Raw genomic sequence first — 19,772 nt, forward strand, 5'->3', positions numbered from 1 at the left:
TAGCGCTCGGGCAGCCCGGCTCTTAAACAGAGCCGAAGAGTCAGGGAGGAGTAGAGCCGCCATTTTCCCGGACATGTTCGGCTTTTTGGCAATTCCCCCTGGACGGGGGTTTGACTGCCAAAAAGCCGGACATGTCCGGGAAAAAGAGGACGTATGGTAACCCTAATCAAAGGTGGTTTCTAGACAAAGACCTACAATGTTGGTTTAATGTAAGATAATGGAATGATCAGAATCTGGCCCACTTATTCTATGTAATTCATGAATAACTCTACTCCAGTTAGTGGAGTTACCTCACACAAACAGCTTTGAGATTGGAATCTGGCCCTCTCTATAATGATTCCTGTTACAAATATTCACATCTCATCTTGTAGGTGGCCTAACTAGCTCAATGTGCTCGGAAATGCTGCTAATATTTAATTCAAAACATAAAAGGAAAGACTCAAGCTGAGATTCACCTTAAGGGATCAGAGCGGATTTTAATGGAATGCTCTAAATCAGTAGTCTCCAACCTTTTTATGCACAAGGTCACTTTTTTAATTTAAGTGCAACCCAGGATCTACCCCACCCATTCCCTGAGGCCCTGCCCACTTCATCTCCCCCTCCCTCTGTTGCTTGCTCTCCTCCACCCTCACTCACTTTCACTGGGCTGGGGCAGAGGGTTGGGGTGCAGGAGGGGGTATGGAATGCTGGCTCCAGAAGGGGGCTCAGGGCTGGGGTACAGGCTCCCGCTGAGCGGCACTTACCTCAGGCGGCTCCTGGTAAGCGGTGCAGCAGGGCTAAGACAGGCTCCCTGCTTGCCCCAGCCCCACGCTGCTCCTGGAAGCAGCAGACACACCCCTGCAGCTCCTGGGGGGGGGGGGAGGAGAAACGTGGCTCCACACGCCCCCGCAGCTCCCATTGGCTGCAGTTCCCTGTTCCTGGCCAATGGGAGATGCGGGGGCGCTGCTTGCAGGCAGGAGCAGCGCATGGAGATGCCTCCCCTCCCCTAGCTCCCTTTTTCCCCCCAGGACATGCTGCCGCTTTCAGGAGTGGCGCAGGGTCAGAGCAGGCAGGGAGCCTGTCTTAGCCCCACTGCGCCACCGGACTTTTAGTGGCTGGAGATTGCAATCTACTGGTTGATGACCACTGCTCTAAATACTGTACAGAGAAAGCAGAGAGGGGCCTGGACAAAAGCCAGGCCCCCTGGTGTGGAAATGGCTACACAAACCCCAGTATTTCCACATGAGGCTCCTCCCACACCTCATCCTTTGCTCTCCTTCGGCTGCTTCTGGCAGGGTTCCCTAGCCCAGTGCTCAGCACCCTCTCTTGGCTAGATGCTGATCTGGGACTTTGGCCTCCGGAAAACAACCCAATCTTTTCCCTCCAGTTCATCATAGGAGAGCTGGGGATGGGAGAAGGACATGCAATAATAAGGCAGCAAGTTTATTATATTGCATCATCTCTGAAATGGTGAATGGTTTTGAATCAAGACTTAAGGATAATGCCGAGCATAAGTAGCAGGCAGCTAAATCTGGGCCTCAAGAGAACAGTTAGAATTGTGAGTCACTGCAAGAGATGTGTGCATTGTTTCTGTTCACATGCATTTCAACATTTGTGTTGACTCAGTGCATAGCTGATCAGATGCAATGTTTGCTATTTCAGTTACATGGCTGCTCTTATACAGTACAGTGTCTGCAAACTCAGAGGGCTACAAGGGGTTAATAAAGGCAGCAGAGCATTTAATGATTTGAATAAACAGGTTTACTCTGCAGCATTAGTTGGGTTACTATAAAATTTAAAAGCTGTATTTTAAAGAATCAAACATCTGAATAGCGTTTTCATACAGGTTAAGCATTCTCTAAGAGTTCAGAGTTTAACATTCTTTCCAGATTGCCTTGGAAATTGCTTATGTCAAACCCCCTCGCCCCCCAACATAACACACACACCAAATTTTTCACCATTTAGGACAAGATTGTGGCTTGACTCCATTCTCCGCTTTGGGGTTGGAGCAGAGATGTCCCTCGACATTTTGGTGCCCTATGCAGCCCCCCGTGGGGGAGGGGGAGGGATTGGCCCCAGGCCTCAGCAGGCTTTGGGGGTAGGGGGAACCGCCCCCCAGCACAAGCCAGCGGCTCCCCACCTTGGGACTTGGGGGGTAGGGAGCCAGTGGAATGGGTTGGGGCTAGGTCGCTCCACTTCCTGCTGCGCGGTAAATGTGGGGCGTGCCCAACCCCTGCTGCAGTCCTCAGGGGAAGGGGTGGAGTGGGGGCGGGGTTGGGGCAGAGTAGAGATGGGAAGAGACGGTGTAGGGGCGGAGCAGGGGTGTTGGTTTTGGGGAATGGGTGGAGTGGGGGTGGGGCAGCTTTCCTGGGCGGTTCTGCCGGCCAGGGGATCGGGCTGGCCGCTGGAGCAGCACGCAGCTGTGCCCCAAATTTCCTGGTGCCCTACGCAGCTGCGTACTTTGTGTATGGGTAAGGACGACCCTGGGTTGGAGGTCTGAGGAGGGGACATATCCAAGAAGCCATGCCCAGAGGGACTGTGCTGGAGGCAGGAACAGTGCTTCTGGGGGCTCCAGGATAGTGGAGGCCTGAGAGGCCACTGCTATTTTCTTTCATAAGGGGTTGCCTCAAGTGCTCCAACTCGTGCCATCCAAACATTGCTGCTGGTACCAGAACAAGTGCACAGATCGTCCATGCATGATGCAAGGCATACAAAAATCAATTATTCTAGGTTTAATGCAAAGATGATGTCCAGCTAAGGACACTTATATGCTCTGTGTATGACCTTGTACTGGTGTCAGCATAGGCAGCTGGTGTGGAGGGATGGTAGAGCCATGTCTCTTCTCTCAGCTGCCTCCATTGCCTTTGTGGAGTCTCGTTCCTCTCTCCGTGTCAAGCTACACTAGCCTTGCATACCAGGAATGCGAGGACCAAGATCGTATCATTTTCCTACAAAGGGATGCCTAGGCACCATCTAGCCCTTTGTGTAAATAGGCGGATGGTTTTACCTATTTTAAGAACACCAAAAGTATGCTACGGTTACACACTCATTAATGGGCTGATCCTGCATGAATGATGTCAATGTGCCATTGAATCCAATGGCAGCAAGACAAGGCCTTTACTGCACACTATTTTGGAGCTGTTTCAATATACATTCCTAGATCCAAAGGCCAGAAGGGCCCGCTATGGTCTTCTAGTCTGGTCTCCGGTGTAACACAGGCCATAGGATTTCCCTGAATTAATTCTTGTTTGAATTTGAGCATATATTTTAAAAAAACTTCCAATCTGAAAATTGCCAGTGATGAAGAATCCAACACAACACCTGGTAAGTTTCAATGGTTAATTACCCTCACTGTTAAAAATCAGCTCTTGGTAGTAGGCATGATCACAGCCATTTTACAGGCATTTTACAGATGGGGAAACTGAGGCACAGAGAGGTTACAAGATTTACCTAAGATATCACAGCAAATCAGCAGCAGAGCTAGGACTTAAATTAGGTATCGTCATTTCCAGTCCCCCACTCTAACAGCTAGACCATCCCCAGTCCTTGCAAATATGATGCAACATCCACTGATCTCATGTTAGTAAGGCAGCAATTCTGTAACCCAGTTACTCTTACACAACCAGCAGTCAATCCTACAAAAGGCACACACATGAGTAAATTTACTCAATAGGGTAAAAAGAACAGGAGTACTTGTGGCACCTTAGAGACTAACAAATTTATTAGAGCATAAGCTTTCGTGGGCTACAGAAGAAGTGGGCTGTAGCCCACGAAAGCTTATGCTCTAATAAATTTGTTAGTCTCTAAGGTGCCACAAGTACTCCTGTTCTTTTTTGCGGATACAGACTAACACGGCTGCTACTCTGAAACCTGTCAATAGGGTAAGAGTTTTTACAGAATCATACCATGCATTGTTTGTGGCTCCAAAGGAGCAGTTATCACTTTCCATCGTATCCCTGCATAATATTTAGTCTTGACGAATTTGATTTTTTTAAATAACTTTTACAAATATAGATGTTTATTTTGAAGCATTTTTTTTTCTATTTTTATTATTTAAATTTTCATAGTTGTGGGGAATTATAGGGGATGTCAAACAATGAGGGGGATCAGACAATTATTTAGTGACAGTAATTGTTGAGATTCAAAAAATTAAATTTTTGTAACTGTTAAAACACAAATAATCAACATCACATGTCAAAGTACACAAAATAAATATCCTTAAATCAAACTCTAAGAAGTTCTCAAGCAGCATTTTTCTTGCTTTGTCTATCTACACATTTTGATTATCATCGATTGAAATATTTTTATACTGGTTTGTGTGTGTATGGTGAAATTGATGTTTACTGACATTTACTGATAAAAATGTAATCTTTCCAAGCCTAATAACATTCTTTATCTTTAGTGTTTTCATTTAAATCCATAAAACAACACATTAAATACATCTGGGTGTCTCAGCCAAGGCATGGACTAGAATGGAACTGCTTAGAAGCAATGCAGAATCAAGTTCTGAGCCATTACACCAGTGGTCCCCAAACTTTTTACCTTACACTCCCCTTTTCCCCTGTTTGTACCCCCTCCCCCGACCCTTAGAGCTGGGGCCAGGAGCAGGGCCATGGCTCTGGGAGGGGGGACGTAGACAGGGGTGCACCCGGGGTCAGGGCCAGGCGTGGAGCAGGATGGCACTCTCTCCCTGCCCCCCTGGGGGGGGGGGGAGCTGGCCTGGACTCCAGCCACCTCCCGCAACATTCCTCAGTGCCCCCCTGGGGGGGATACCCACAGATTGGGGACCTCTGAATTACACCATGAGTGACTGGTACTGTACAGAGGGACTTCAGGATTAATGATAATAATTTAGAAATCCACAGCCAACGAGGACAAGTTCTTAATCAGCTGTATATTACATTGGTCTACAATTTTTGAGAAGTCGTCTGCTTCAGAGATAAAATGTGCTATTTATTATGTATTTTGATGTGCTGAATTCAAATATGACAATTAAAACAACTGATAGGCTACTGTTTCTAAGATATTTAAGTTTTTACATTTTATGTCTATGTATATTGTGTAGATAGTAGAGTTTTAATCATAAATTGTAAACCTAGGTCTTTTCATGTGTTTATGGTTGCTTTACATGATAATACTTCACCTGTCCTGTTTACGTAACACTTTAAAAATCAGCAAAAGGGTTAAATAAATAAAATTTATTATGAAACAAAAGGCAAAAAACTATTATGTACATAGTTTAGTCCTATTCAATGTCTACTCGGCGCTTCTTGGCTTGTCTCTTGTCTTCATTAAATGGAGCATCTCTTGTCACTGTCCAGCAATAGTCTGCAAGCATTGATGGGCTCCCTTTGCCCTGATAGTGTTTCTCCATTGTTGCAATGTCCTGGTGAAATCGCTCGCCGTGCTCGTCGCTCACTGCTCCCCGGAATGGTGGAAAAAAATCTAGATGAGAGTGCAAAAAATGTATCTTTAGTGACATGTTGCAACCAAGGCTTTTGGCTCCAATGACTGTCGGAGTGGCCAATCTTTCTTGATGTAGTGGGAATCTCTTGCACTACTATCCCATTCACAGAGAAAACAGCAGTACTTTGTGTATCCAGTCTGCAGACCAAGCAAGAGAGCAACAACCTTCAAATCGCCACAAAGCTGCCACTGATGTTGGTCATAGTTTATGCACCTCAAAAGTTGTTTCATGTTGTCATAGGTTTCCTTCATATGGACTGCATGACCAACTGGAATTGATGGCAAAACATTGCCATTATGCAGTAAAACAGCTTTAAGACTCGCCTTCGATGAATCAATGAACAGTCTCCACTCATCTGGATCGTGAACGATGTTGAGGGCTGCCATCACACCATCGATGATGTTGCAGGCTACAAGATCACCTTCCATGAAGAAGAATGGGACAAATCCTTTTGACGGTCATGGAACATGGAAACCCTAACATCATCTGCCAGGAGAGTCCAGCAGAGTTATGAGGTGTGGTTCAGAGGAGGAGGATGGGAGAAAATGTGGGTCCTGTGACATTGATGGTTCAGGACCAGACGTTTCATCCTCTTCCTCGTCTGACTCAAGTGAGAATGATTCTGGTGCATCAGGAACTGGCAGTCCTTCTCCGTGGGGTACTGGGCATATAGCTGATGAAATGTTTGGATAATGCACAGTCCACTTTTTCTTCTTTGACACACCTTTCCCAACTGGAGGCACCATGCAGAAGTAACAATTGCTGGTATGATCTGTTGGCTCTCTCCAAATCATTGGCACTGCAAAAGGCATAGATTTCCTTTTCCTGTTCAACCACTGGCGAAGATTTGTTGCACAAGTGCTGCAGCATATGTGTGGGGCCCACCTCTTGTCCTGATCTCCAATTTTGCAGCCAAAATAAAGGTGATAGGCTTTCTTAACCATAGTGGTTATACTGAGCTTTTGTGATGCAAAAGTGACTTCACCACAAACATAGCAGAAGTTATCTGCACTGTTCACACAAGTACGAGGCATCTCTGCTCACTTTGGCTAAACAGAAATGTGTCCCTTTGCAAAATCAAAAACTGACAAATAAGAGAGCACTACACTGTATGATTTCTAGAGCTGACATAGGGCAATTTGTTCAGCAGAGTGATGTAAGCTTCATTATGATTGCATCATCCATGACTTCTAGAAATAACATGATGCAATTCATATCATGTATGATGCAATACCAGCTTCAGATTGCATCATTTATTGTTTTGCCTAAAAAGCAAGTACTGTCCAAACCCAGTCATAGATTTATTCATGGATCCAGTCAAAGATGTATTTTAGTCATTTCTGGTTTAAATTGAGATCCCTTCCCTTTATAACTCACTTATCCTCTGCCATTCCCAAGTCAAGGGTCGTATATACTGACCCAATAGCATATCTTGAAAACTAGAGCCAATCAACAATTTTAAGTATCATTTTCGTTCTCAGTGACCCAGAAATAGTAAAGTTTGACTACATTTATTTCAGAAGCATTTTGGCTGTAGAGCAGTGTTATTTGACTACTGCACATAGAAAAACATATATTAAAACATTAACAGTTTATGACTAATAAGTTTCCATTAGCCATAAATTAAATGTCACATGCATGAAATGACCTATAAGCATATGAAGGGCCTGATTTACCAGTCTGTTACATCAGTAATTCTACTCACCTAGTTACACTGGTGTAAAATTGGCAAATCTGGTCCTAAATATATAGTGCTCTTATACAGCACTTTTCATCCATAGATCTCAAAGTGCTTTAAAAAGGAGGTCAGTATCATTATCCCCATTTTACAGATGAGGAAACTGAGGCACAAGGAGGGGTAATGATTTGTCCAAGGTCACCCAGCAGACCAATGGCAGAAGTGGGAACAGAACCTTGTCTCCTGCATCCTAGTCCTGTGCTCTCGCCATTAGGAAACACTGGCTTCCAAGTACATGCTTAAGGCCTAATACAGTGCCCTTTGCAAGGCCAGACATTCAACTTGGAATCAGGCATATCAAATCAAGACTATTAACGTGGAAAGCAACTTCTCTCGCTCTCAGAATTGCCAAATAAACTTTTCTTCTGACTTCATTAAAATTCTACACTCTTCACAATATTACACAAGAAAAAACGTATTTTTGTTATAGCAACAATTTCTCATAAAAGTTGTAATCTTCAGCTTTCTGAATTGTCCACTTGCTAATGAGTGGTGCTCATAACACAACTCTCTTTGTGAAAGCTACAACAGGCTTTAGGATCCCACTGATCCCTATAGCTTTTAGGGACTGATATGGCATTGTTAAGGCACCCTAAACTTCCAGTGAAGTCCATGGGACTTTGAGAATTTCAAAAGTGCAAATTGGGACCCCAAAACATACAGAAAGCTCTGCTCAACTGTTAAGATTGCTAAGGACAAATAATGTCCAATTCAAAACCACAAAAGCCATGCAACTATATATTACCACCTCATACATTCACACCCACTCACAATTCCTGAAACAAACACAGTCACCAAGGAGACACCAAGAAAACCTTTACTTTGCTTAGAATTCAAAGAAAACCAGATCCAGGCACTGAGCATTGATGTGCAAGTCAAAAAAGAAAAACAGTGTTGGTTTTATTTCCATTAGGTATGTGTCTAGTGCAGGCATCAGCCATTAAATGGATTTAGGTTTAACAGTAAATAATATAACAAACAAAGAAACAAACTGAATACCTGAAACTATAAGTTTGTGGAAATGATATAAGTGCTGTGGTATGAACTACCTATTTAGCAATCCTGACAGTACACAGCACCCATTGTTCTATCGTTGGAAAAAAATCCGCTCCTGTGAACAGAAGAGGGCTGGAACCAAAATCCTGAATCCAAACACCCTGAACTGTGGGGAATTTTGGATCCAGATCTCAACTTTGCAGCTGGCTCCTCTCTCTATTATGAGCCAAACCAAAACATCTGACCAGCTCACTCCTAAGCTTTGGGGACATTTACATCTGGAATTTAATTTTGCAACTTGGGTCCAGCTCTGCATGCATAAGCACAACTGGCAGCTTTTCTAAGTTACACCATGTCTGTATGTTCCTCTATCTGGGTATGTCTACACTTTGAGCTTGGGGTGCAATTTCCAGCTCAAGGAGACAGACTCATGCTAGCTCCAATTGAGCTAGTGCACTCGAATAAAGTGTAAACATTGCAGCATGAGTGGAAGGACAGGCTAGCCACCCCAAGTACCTACACTAGGGTTACCATATTTCAGCAAGCAAAAAAGAGGACAGGAGGAGCCCTGCCCTAGCCCCGCCCCTGCCCCTCCCACTCCCCCCCTCAGAACCCCCAACCCTCCCCCTGCTCCTTGTCCCCTGACTGCCCCCTCCTGGGACCTCTGCCCCTAACTGCCCCCCAGGACTCTACCCCCTACCTAAGCCTCCCTGCCTCTTGTCCCCTGACTGCCCCCTCCTGAGACCCTCCCCCCATCCTAACTGGCCCCCTAGGACTCTACCCCCTACCTGTACCCTGACTGTCCCAACCCTTATCCACACCCCCACCCCCAGACAGACCCCTGGGACTCCCACCACACATCCAACCACTCTCCACCCCCTGACAGCCCCCCCAAAACTCCCAACCCATCTAAACCCCTCTGCTCCCTGTCCCCTGACTGCTCCAATCCCTCTCCCCACTCCTGCCCCCTGACAGGCCCCCCCCCAGAACTCCCAAACACCCCCCCCCGCTCCTTGTCTGCCCCTTCCTGGGACCCCTGCTCCTAACTGCCCTCCAGAACCCCTCCCCCTACCTAAGCCTCCCTGTTCCTTGTCCCCTAACTGCCCCCTCCTAAGACCCCCCCCCAAATGCCCCCCAGGACCCTACCCCCTACCTGTACCCTGACTGCCCAAAACCTTATCCACACCCCCAGAAAGCCACCCCTGAACTCCCGACCCCCCCCCCGTCTCTTGACTGCCCCCTCCAAAACCTCCCTGCCCTTCTCCGACCCCCTGGCCCCCTTGTTGTTGGCCTTTCTTCGCCTAATGTCTCGGTGAACTTGCTCAGGAACTGCCTGAGCCGCTCGTCCCAGCACACTGGGCAGCAGTGGGGGAGGAGCTCCAGACTGCCGGAGACGATCTGCGAATGCAGGGAGGGAGGGAGGGAGTAATTTCTGCTGCAGGGGGGAGGAGGAGGGGCTCTCTCTGGCTGTCGGAGCCCCATGTAAGTGGCACCATCCGGCCGGCTGCACTGTTAGCCGCGCGTGCTCTGCATGCGGGGGGTAGGGGGAGAGTCCGGACATTTACAAATTCCCCCCGGACGCTATTTTTAGCTCAAAAAGACGGACATGTCCGGGGGAATCCGGACGAATGGTAACCCTAACCTACACATCTGAGACCCTAAGCTAGTCCTTCCTGGAGTTTGTGTCACAGTGGCGACACTGTATTTTTAGTGTATTTGCTCTAACAGAGCTAGATGGGTTTGCATCCTCGAGCTGGGAATCACACTCCCAGCTCAAAGCACAGGCATATCCTGAGGTGTTGGCAGATGTTTGTGCACCTCTGTACTGATTCAGCTTCCACTGAATTCCATGGCAAAACTCATTTCTGTATTCTGCAACAGGAGCAGTTTTGAGACTTAAGTCTCAAGCACTTGTACAGTATGCATCGATTGCTCTGAATTCAGCAATATATAAAGACCTTCAAAATCAGCCTCTTGCTCATGAACACATGTAGGGAGAACTTTCCCCAGTGTGAAGTCTTTCATACCGTTTTACCACTATTATTATATTATTTTAACTCTTAACATAGGGCTTAAATTGTGCAGAGGGTGTTATTTAGGCCTTCTGCAATAGACTGAAATCTATCCACGACTGGCAATCTATCAGGCATCAAATTGCTTCTGCAAATGTATTTTATGGAGCAAAATAAGTTCATGTGCCTGTGGTTTTAAACCTTTATTACTGATGTAAGCAAAGTTTGAATGAGCTCTCCTCTGACATCTAGTGATGAGCTGTGGAAGAGGACTTCAGGAGCTGATCTCGTTTGCATGGACAAACCCACCCTGCCGAGGTGCTCAGCATGATGGGACTGCTTGCCCAAATGATCACTTTTGGCTGGTCTTAGATCCCCAGGCTCCTTGTTATTGGGGCAGGAGTAATAAAAGGTTGTTATCCTTGTTAATGGGAATCAAGGGCAGCAGAACTGTACTTGGCATTTTCCACTTGATGGACTCACCCTCAACTAAACAACACTCGCTAGGCAGGGGATATGGGTGCCAAAGCCCAGAGAGGGTAGGGACAGGTACTTGTACTTGGTGGTGGTCACTGCTTAAGGGTCATAGACACCATTTGACTCTTCCACTCTTCACTGTAATATCAGAGCTAATTTAGACTCAATTGAGAGTCTTGTTACACACCACAGAGGTAAAACCACTGATACTTAGGTCTGAGTATTAGAACTGCTTTGGAACAGTGTCTCTGATACAAGAGACTGCCCAGTGTGCACCATCAGTAAGGCTCCCCCACTAACAGCTGAGATCACTGAGAACAGTAATGACTGAGAGCTGTGTGAAATGGTGGGGTCTGAAGACATCTCAACAATCGGCTGCCAGTGCGGCCACTGGAGAGATGCAGCAATCAGACAGTGGAGGGGCCTGGAGGGGAGTCCCGCAGAGAGGTGCGGCAATTGGCTGGCAAGGCAGCTGGCGGAGAGGGCCAGAGCGGAGCCCCCTAGAGAGGTGCAGTGATCGGCTAGCAGGGCAGCTGGTAGAAAGCAGTGGAGCCTGGCAAAGAGGTGTGGCCATCGGCCATCAGGGCGACTGGCAGGGAAACGCGGCAAGCAAGTGCCTGGGCAGCGGAGCAAGTAAGGTGCCTTCTTTCCCCCCTCCAACCAGGGCGGGAGGTGAATTCTGCAGATGCACCTCTGAACTCTGGGTCTGCACTGTCCAAGGACAACAACTGAGAGTGGGGTGCAGAGAAGGGACGGGCATGTTAAATGGACTTTTGATTGCTGGACTTAAGAACCTAAGGGAAAAGGACACTGCCCAACTTACTTGGGGGTGGATCTTTTACTCATGGTTTATGTTTATGAACCCCGTTTGCCGTGTTTTCCCAAGTTAATGATGGGTTACTTCCCTTCTTTTATTAAAAGTTTTTGCTATACTCAGACTCGGTCCTTGCGACAGGGGAAGTATTGACTCTTAGAGGTGCCCAGGTGGTGGTATCTAATTGTCCCCGGTCACTGGATGGGGGCTCAAGCTGGTTTTGTGTTGTACTGTTAAAAAGGAACCCCTACATACTGAACCCAGCCCTTCCTGCTGCCAGCTCTGACTGGCAGAAGGGTTACATTGAAATATGGATGAATTTGGCTACTTTGTAAAAGCAACTGTATTACTGCTGTATACTTCTTTGTTAATTAATATACTAGCATTTATCAGGAACATGCACAAGACTCAAGGGTTGGGCAAAAGATTACTCTAGTAGTGGTTCTCAAACTTTTGTACTGGTGATCCTTTTCACATAGCAAGCCTCTGAGTGCGACCCCCCCCCCATATAAATTAAAAACACTTTTTTATCTATTTAACACCATTATAAATGTGGGAGGCAAAGCAGGGTTTGGGGTGGAGGCTGACAGCTCACGACCTCCCATGTAATAACCTTGTGACCCCCTGAGGGGTCCCAACCCCCAGTTTTAGAACCCCTGTTCTACAGTCTGGTATCTCTCAAAATAAGAGACTCCAAAATCTAGATGCAATTATGGGTTACATTTCAAGATTATTTGAATCTGGAGACCTATTGAAACAGGGGTGATATAAAAATATATTTGGATATATGCGCTTATCACAGAACATTAACTATTGTGACCACCAGACAGCGGAAACTTTCTCTGAACCTGTAATTCATGGTATTTAGGGCTTGGCTACTGAAGAAAGAGAACACCATTTACAATGTGGGTGACATTGCTAAACTATTTAACCAAATACAAGTAAAAATTAACCAACTAATTGCAGAGAACAATATAAAGGCAAGAAAAAAGCAAATTGGTAAAGAAATATTGAATGTTGTGGCATATAAGCAAGTCTGGGGTTTTTCTAGGCAAAACAATTCTATTTTAGTAGGCCCAAAATGATTGGTGGACGTGTAGGTAAACAGAACCCAGCTGTAGAGCCAGCAGGGACACTGTGACAACCATACTGGGTGACTCGGGGAGTTCAGGTCTCCCTATGAAATTAGCAAATATTAAGAAATTAAATTTTAAAATTATCTCACTAATTGATGGATTAGGTCAAGCCATTAAAAAAAAGGGGGAAGTGATCAAGGTTGTTAAAACAGCACACTTACCTGGATCATATGAGTGGAAAAAGGAATTCATACCACTGGAAAAAAATATTTGCAATTTGCAAGGCTAGAAGGTCCTGGACCCTGAGAACCACATGAAATTAATAACTTGACTGTGCCAATTATAACAGGAGTACTATTCCCAGATGGACAGGGTGTCCTAAAGAATTGGTATATGTTAACAGTATGGGTACAATAGACTTATAAACAGCATTATCCACTGTGGAGATGGCAACACAAGGAGATGAAATAAACACAGACTGCTGTAAATGAATCAAGCACAGATGGTTCCGTGAGTGTTTGGCCCAAATGAACCTGACCACAAGCAAGGGAGGTTGGGCCTAACAAGTCATTAAAGTGAGAGTGCAGGAGGTGGTACAGCTCCGGTACACAGTATGTGCTCTGGAATCCGGATATCACAGCTTTTCAGTGGGGACAAAACCATGCCAGGGGAGCCTGGATGGGTTTTGTCTGAACCTCACCTCTCTGACTCAGATTGGGACCCATGCCCTATGGCCAAGTGTGAAGATAAGGGAGAATGTGAGAGAGGCCGTGACAGACAACGCCGACTGGGAGTCACTGGTGACCAATCTCTTTGCACCCATAGGACCCTTGTCCATTAACACCACTAATTTGGTACAGAGAATGCAGAGATGAGGTAAAGAGGAAGTTGAATCATGTTCAGTGAGTGGACAGCGCATGCTGCACAGGGATTGGTTCCTGCAATGTGTGATGCAATGCACAGAAAGACAATGAGATGTGTAATGTATACAAAGGGAGAAGGTTTCTGTATAACTCTGGAGCTGTGATGTACTCTGCATAGTCTGACCAACTCAGCATAGCACTGCTGTATGTTATTTACCATTTGTATAGACTTTTTTTTTTTTTTTGTTAGCACCCAGTCATAATTTGTGGTCAGTAATACTACATTCTAACTAAGATACATACTATTCAGAACAATTTTGTTTAGTATCAAATTACCAATATTGAATCCTGACAGCAATATCTGTTAAACTGGTTACTGTCCATTCAGTAAGTTATCTGGAAAACAGCATCTACAAGAAGCAACTGGATCTACATCAACTACTGGAGTATCACAGAGCGATGCAAACCTAAAGAGCTCCACATCCAGCTTGTTATGCCAGGAAAGTTGTTGACATCACAACTTCACTGCATGGCCACAATAACTCAGGCCAATCCAATGGAAGAGAGAAACTTCCTAGATGGTGGCAACCAGCAGTAAGGGCAAACTATAACATGGATGTAGAGTACCGTGTAATAACTAATTATAAAAATGTATATACAAAGGCCTCAATTGTGATGTCACTATTGCAAATTCCTGTTTTACTCATGTACATAAAACTGTAGACTATATTGTAATAGTGCCTATCCCGGTTTTTAAAAATGAATTTAACACTATATCCCTCATATGGAGTCCCAAACCTAACACTCCCAGGCCCAGCATATGGAACTAAGAATATCTGGAAAAAGAAAACCGTCTACAGGTCGTACAAGGGAACATGCAGACCATTAGACATCTGGGGCATGAATCTATGGATGGGCAAAGCAAAACAGCCAAGAAACAGTGTATATGATCACTGGGTCATATTCAATCCATGCACTATGTTTTTCCAGGATGATGGGTAAACACCCTCCCCCCAAAAAAGACAAAACGCAGGGGAATGTGGCAGAGAGAGCCTGGAGCACTAGGTACAAGATCTGAGGCCTGAACCAGAGGCCATGAATTAAAGTTAGGCCAAGTATCTAAGTAGATGTTTATAAGTTTATGATTTGGTAGAGTTGTTGCTAGCGTTTTAGGTATTAGATAGTTATGTAAATACAGTAAAATCTCAGAGTTATGGACACCAGAGTTATCAAATGACCAGTCAACCACACTCTTCATTTGGAACCGGCAGTATGCATTCAGGGAGCAGCAGAGGGGAAAAAAAAAAAAAAAGGCAAATACAGTACAGTACTGTGTTAAACATAAACTACTTCAAAAAAATAAGGGTAAAGTTTAAAAAAATTTGACAAGATAAGGAAAATGTTTCTGTGCTTGTTTCATTTAAATTAAGATGGTTAAAAGCAGCATTTTTCTTCTGCATAGTAGCTTCAAAGCTCTATTAAGTCAATGTTCAGCTGTAAACTTTTGAAAGAAAAACCATAATGTTTTGTTCAGAGATACAAACAACCTCCATTCCCGAGGTGTTCGTAACTCTGAGGTTCTACTGTACATTTCAAGGTTAGTACAGATACATCCCAATCTAGTGCAAGATAAGATGGTTTGACAGAATGATTAATAGGGATGTTTTGAGCAAGATATCAGGAACAAAGGGAGGTAACAAACAGATGTCAAAAAATACATAAGGTGGTGTGTAAGCTGTATATTTCAGTTGTTTGCCTCAGCCTATAAATGTCGGGTTACTTTGCCTTAAGCGTTTGTCTAGCCTACGGGGCAGTGGAAAGTCCTGCTGCTAACTGAGCTGAGTCCCGTGTAACAAGCATACATGTGTTAGCGTAACTGTAGACATTGATCCAGGGAACAAATATCGTGCTTCGTTGACAACAAACTTCCTCTGGGCGGGGAGTGGGTGGGCAGGGCCAGGGAATGAGCAGAGCCTTGACTCCAATCCCCCGGCCTCAGTTCATTGACTTGCAGAGCTGAGCCAGCATGGTGGGAGGGGACTGTAACCTGCTACTGATAAAGCCTCTCAGAGTCATTGCTCCCGCCTTGGTCTGTTCCTCGGGTGGTACAATTACATTGCACCCCTTATTCAGGGCAGATTGCAAAGTGACAATCTACTCCTTAGACTGTAAACTCTGTGGGGAAGGGATCATCTCCCGTGTGTCATCTGCAGAGGGCAGAGCACTCAAATATTAAACGGCCACCTACCCAAGCCTTCTGACTCAGCCACATCAGATATACCAAAGGTCTCCACTGAGACTGCCCATGAGCAGTAGAACAGGAGGAAGAAAACATTGCAGGGAACTGCCCCCCAACTCCACTTGTGTAAGGGCCAATCACAGACATGGTCCTAGCACTGCTTGAATGGCAGGATTCCTCCATCCAACCTATCACTACCACTGGTATCAGCTACTCCAGTGGGGGAAGGACTGGACCCTGTCCATCCCAGGAGAAATTCTGCCTGAGTCAGCACAGCCCCTCATGCCATCTGTGGCTTTACCCACAATCCAGCCCTTTGAGCTGAGATCCCATATTCTGAAAAGGCTAAAGGGAAATGACTTTCAGAAGTATTTCATGCATGAGTTTCCTAAACACTATTCCATTATTAGGAACTGTGACAGGCATAACCCTGTATTCAGCCCTTGCACGCTATTGTGGTAATCTTTGTACAAGGAATGCCTTGTGAGGTATCATTTGAAAACTCATCATTTGCTGGTCATTAAAGTTCTAATAAAATATGTGTAGCAACATTGTATGTAAACTTATAAGATTCCACTGTATGGTTTCACTAAAACACATTCCAAGTCTGTGGAGTGGCCAAACCAGTTCCTCCGAGACAAAGGACAAGCTGACACCTCAGCCAGGTGTAAACAAGGTCAATGGGCCACTACCTGCTAAGTGGCTATTCATTGGCAGGAAAAGGGGCATGGGCAGAACATCTACATTTTAGCAAAGAAACAGCAGGAGTTCCTGTCCACACAGTCTGCCTGGCGCCATGCTTCCAGCTGGAGATGCTTCTCAAATGGAGGACTGGACTATAAAAAGAAGGGGCAGACACCCCAATGCTCCCCCCCACTTCCTCCTCTCTCTCACTGTCCATTGATTCACTGCACCAGAAGGAACAAAGGAAGCAGCCATTACACAGAAGAAGGCATTCTGGCCTAAGAAGTGCAGCCAGTAAGATTGTTGAGAACATGTGGTGAGAAAAACATGGCTTTGAATTTAACGTAGCTTGTTAAGTCAGGCACTAGTTGCATTTTATTTCTATTTTTCTTGTAACCATTTCTAACTTTTCTATTGCATTACTTGTATTCACTTAAAATCTCTCCCCTTGTAGTTAATAAACTTGTTTATTGTTTTATATAATCCAGCATGTTTGAATTGAAGTGTTTGGGAAACTTCATTTGAGGCAATAAAAATTTGTGCATATCATTTCTATTAATAAAATGATGGACTTATATGAGCTTGTATTGTCCAGGAAAGAGCTGGGCAGTACAAGATGTACATTTCTGGAGAAAATCTGGGACTGGGAGTATGTGGGAGTCACCCTGTAGTATAATTCAGGCTGGTAAAAATTTAGGTGTTACTGGCAGGCTGCAAGTGCACACAGCCATAGCTGGGAGTGACTTACATGCTGGAGGCTGTTTGTGAGCAGTCCAGGAGTGGAGGCAACAACAGCAAAGCAGTGTTAAGGGCACTCCAGGTTAGAGGGCAGGGGTGACACAGCTATTTACTAGTCTAGATTGTACACTTGGTATGTCACAGAAACAGATTATCCACAATTCTAATTTTTAGACAGAGTGCCTTCTTCCATTATAATTAGCCATCATTATAAATGTGCTTTCTATTGATCACTACAGAATGTATATCCTACATGTCTGAAAAAACAAAACCACACAAATTCAAATTTACTGAAGACCGTAATCCATTGCATACCGTACCTTTGAGATGTTACTGGAACGGCTCACGGAATGCCCCAAAGCCTTCTCATTCTGAAAGAGAACAGAAAAGGATCATTGGAGTGACAGAGAGCTGATGGATGGAAGTGTTAAACCAGATATTAACAGTCAAATAAACAGATGAAATACCAGAGCAGAAGATATTTATAGTATTTTGCTCCTACTGGAGTCAATCTGAGTTTTGCCACAAACTCCAGTGGAAGTATGATTGGGCCCTTTCATCTCTATAATGTCTATATTACCACACCGAACTCAACTAGACAAGACTTGCATGAACTGGGGAATATTAAGATAGTGCCCTAATGTTTTGAGTCAATATTGCAAAGCCATTTATCTGTACTGTAGTTATTTTGGAAATGAACTCCCACCCCTCTTATCCGCGAAATTATAACCAGTGCAGGAGAAATCCTACAGTCCTTACTCATTATGACATTTCATAATACAGATGCTCCCTGACTTATGCAAGCGTTCCGTTCTGGAACGCCTTACGTTTCCGACTTACGCAAAATTCGAGTTACGCATCTCCGACCATTACACACACACACACACACACACACACACACACACACACACACACACACACACACACACACCAACAAAAAACCAAAAACCTTCCTATTTCTATCTAACAGAACTTTTTCCGTAAGCTTGGATTTGCGTAGATTGGGTTTACGTAACTCAGGGAGCATCTGTACAAAATACCACAGAACTGCCTTTTCTTGAGGAACACTGAGCATTATCACACTGGAAACACTATATGTATGTAGTGTTGTTGTAGCCATGCTGGTTCCAGGATATTAGAGAGACAAGGGGGATGAGGTAATATCTTTTATTGGACCAACTGCTGTTGGTGAGAGAGACAAGCTTTTGAGCTGTACAGAGCTGGAAACACCAGGACAGCTGGAGTTGCAGAAGATCTGCTGATTCTGTTCAGTCATGTAACTGAAATTAATCAGGTGCTGTATTTGTTTCCACAAGTATCCATACAGTTATATCCAGTAGGGAATACATTATGCAGCCTCTTTACCTCCCTCACCTGCCAATCTGACATTTAGGTATTTATATTGTGCTCATCACCATCGTTAGCTGAGCACCTCTGGGTTCCACCCATCCATTCCACTTTCTACATGTAATGTGATTTAGTCGTGAGTGTGATCGGGCATGTCCGTTCCAATGCTGAGAAACTGCGAAAGCTGCTTATTTGGCAAGGAAGTTGCTTGCTTGTTCTGGATGGAATCCAAGAGGGACATTTTTCTTTTAGAAAAATACCCGACATAAGGACAATCCACAAGGTTTAGATGCAAATCAAGATCCAACTTCCTCAAGCTTTGGGGGTGGTCAGATCTGGTGTTTTGGTTTGAGACTAGCCCTCAAATACATGGCACATTTATCAGCCGTTTCCATAACAACTTGTCCGGTGTGAGAGTTGCCAAAACCATGCCCTTCCGTTTGATACCTTAGGGACCAAACTGCTTCACTTTCCCTATGTGGCTTTTCACTCCCAAAGAGACACATTTATATCCTACAAAAGGGACTCTGACAGGAAACACGACACCGAACAGCACTGATGCTGGCCATTGAAGCGGCTGGGAGATTAAATACTATACCCAAGAGAAAGGGTAAAACTAAATATATAAATACATAAATCAGGCCAATTTCAGTACTCATAGATCAGCTTAGACATGAAATCTACATGCATGTTATGGTGGGTGCTGGTTGTGATTGGCTACAATTAAGGTGACAATTAATGACTAATTCCACGTCAAGCCAGTGTAAAGTCAGGTTAGTCCTTCAGCAGGTGCGGATTACAGGCCTGCATTAACCGCACACTTTAACACTATCATGCTCCAGGAGGCTTGTTTCATGAGCACAAGCCTAATGCTGGTAAAAAGTTTTGTGCTGGGAGATGGGAAGGAGAAGAAGGCAACAAGATTTCATGAGCAAGGGCTGAGCTGCTTTTAAATATCAGCAGCTCTTTCTTCCCTCCTTCCATCCAGCTGGTACAATGTGCCAGGGAGACAGCAACTGACTCCTCTTCCATGCTCTCCATAGTGAGTGAGACATGCCTGTTTGGCAGGAGAGCAGTGAGCAGGAAGAGGCAGCTGTTTGGTTACCATAGCGCTTGCATATACAGAGCACACTATTCAGCTCCCCAAGATCTGCATGTTACTCCATGTAGTAGTTAGAAAACCAGGAAGGAGGAGCTATTTCTTTTGCATGGCAATAAACATTCTTTCAATGAAGTGCCATTCAGTGAGCCACTGAGATCTTGTACAAGGCAACTGACGGTCACATTTAAAATCAGCAGGGGCCAAATTCAGCCCTGGAGTAACTGGGCCTAAATCACCATG

The 19,772-nt window shown here is 44.8% G+C and overlaps 1 protein-coding gene across 6 annotated transcripts in view; it reads right to left on the bottom strand.

Annotated features, from left to right (window-relative positions):
• Positions 1 to 19,772, bottom strand: part of MARCHF8 (membrane associated ring-CH-type finger 8) — a 165,765-nt gene that overhangs the window by 22,562 nt on the left and 123,431 nt on the right. For all 6 annotated transcript variants that reach the window (XM_054035426.1, XM_054035427.1, XM_054035422.1 and 3 more), the window contains one exon: positions 17,404 to 17,454. In XM_054035426.1, coding sequence (XP_053891401.1) covers positions 17,404 to 17,454 — 51 coding nt within the window. The remainder of the gene's footprint in view (positions 1 to 17,403; positions 17,455 to 19,772) is intronic.

Source organism: Malaclemys terrapin, chromosome 7 (genome assembly GCF_027887155.1).
Source record: "Malaclemys terrapin pileata isolate rMalTer1 chromosome 7, rMalTer1.hap1, whole genome shotgun sequence".
NCBI lineage: Eukaryota > Metazoa > Chordata > Testudines > Emydidae > Malaclemys > Malaclemys terrapin.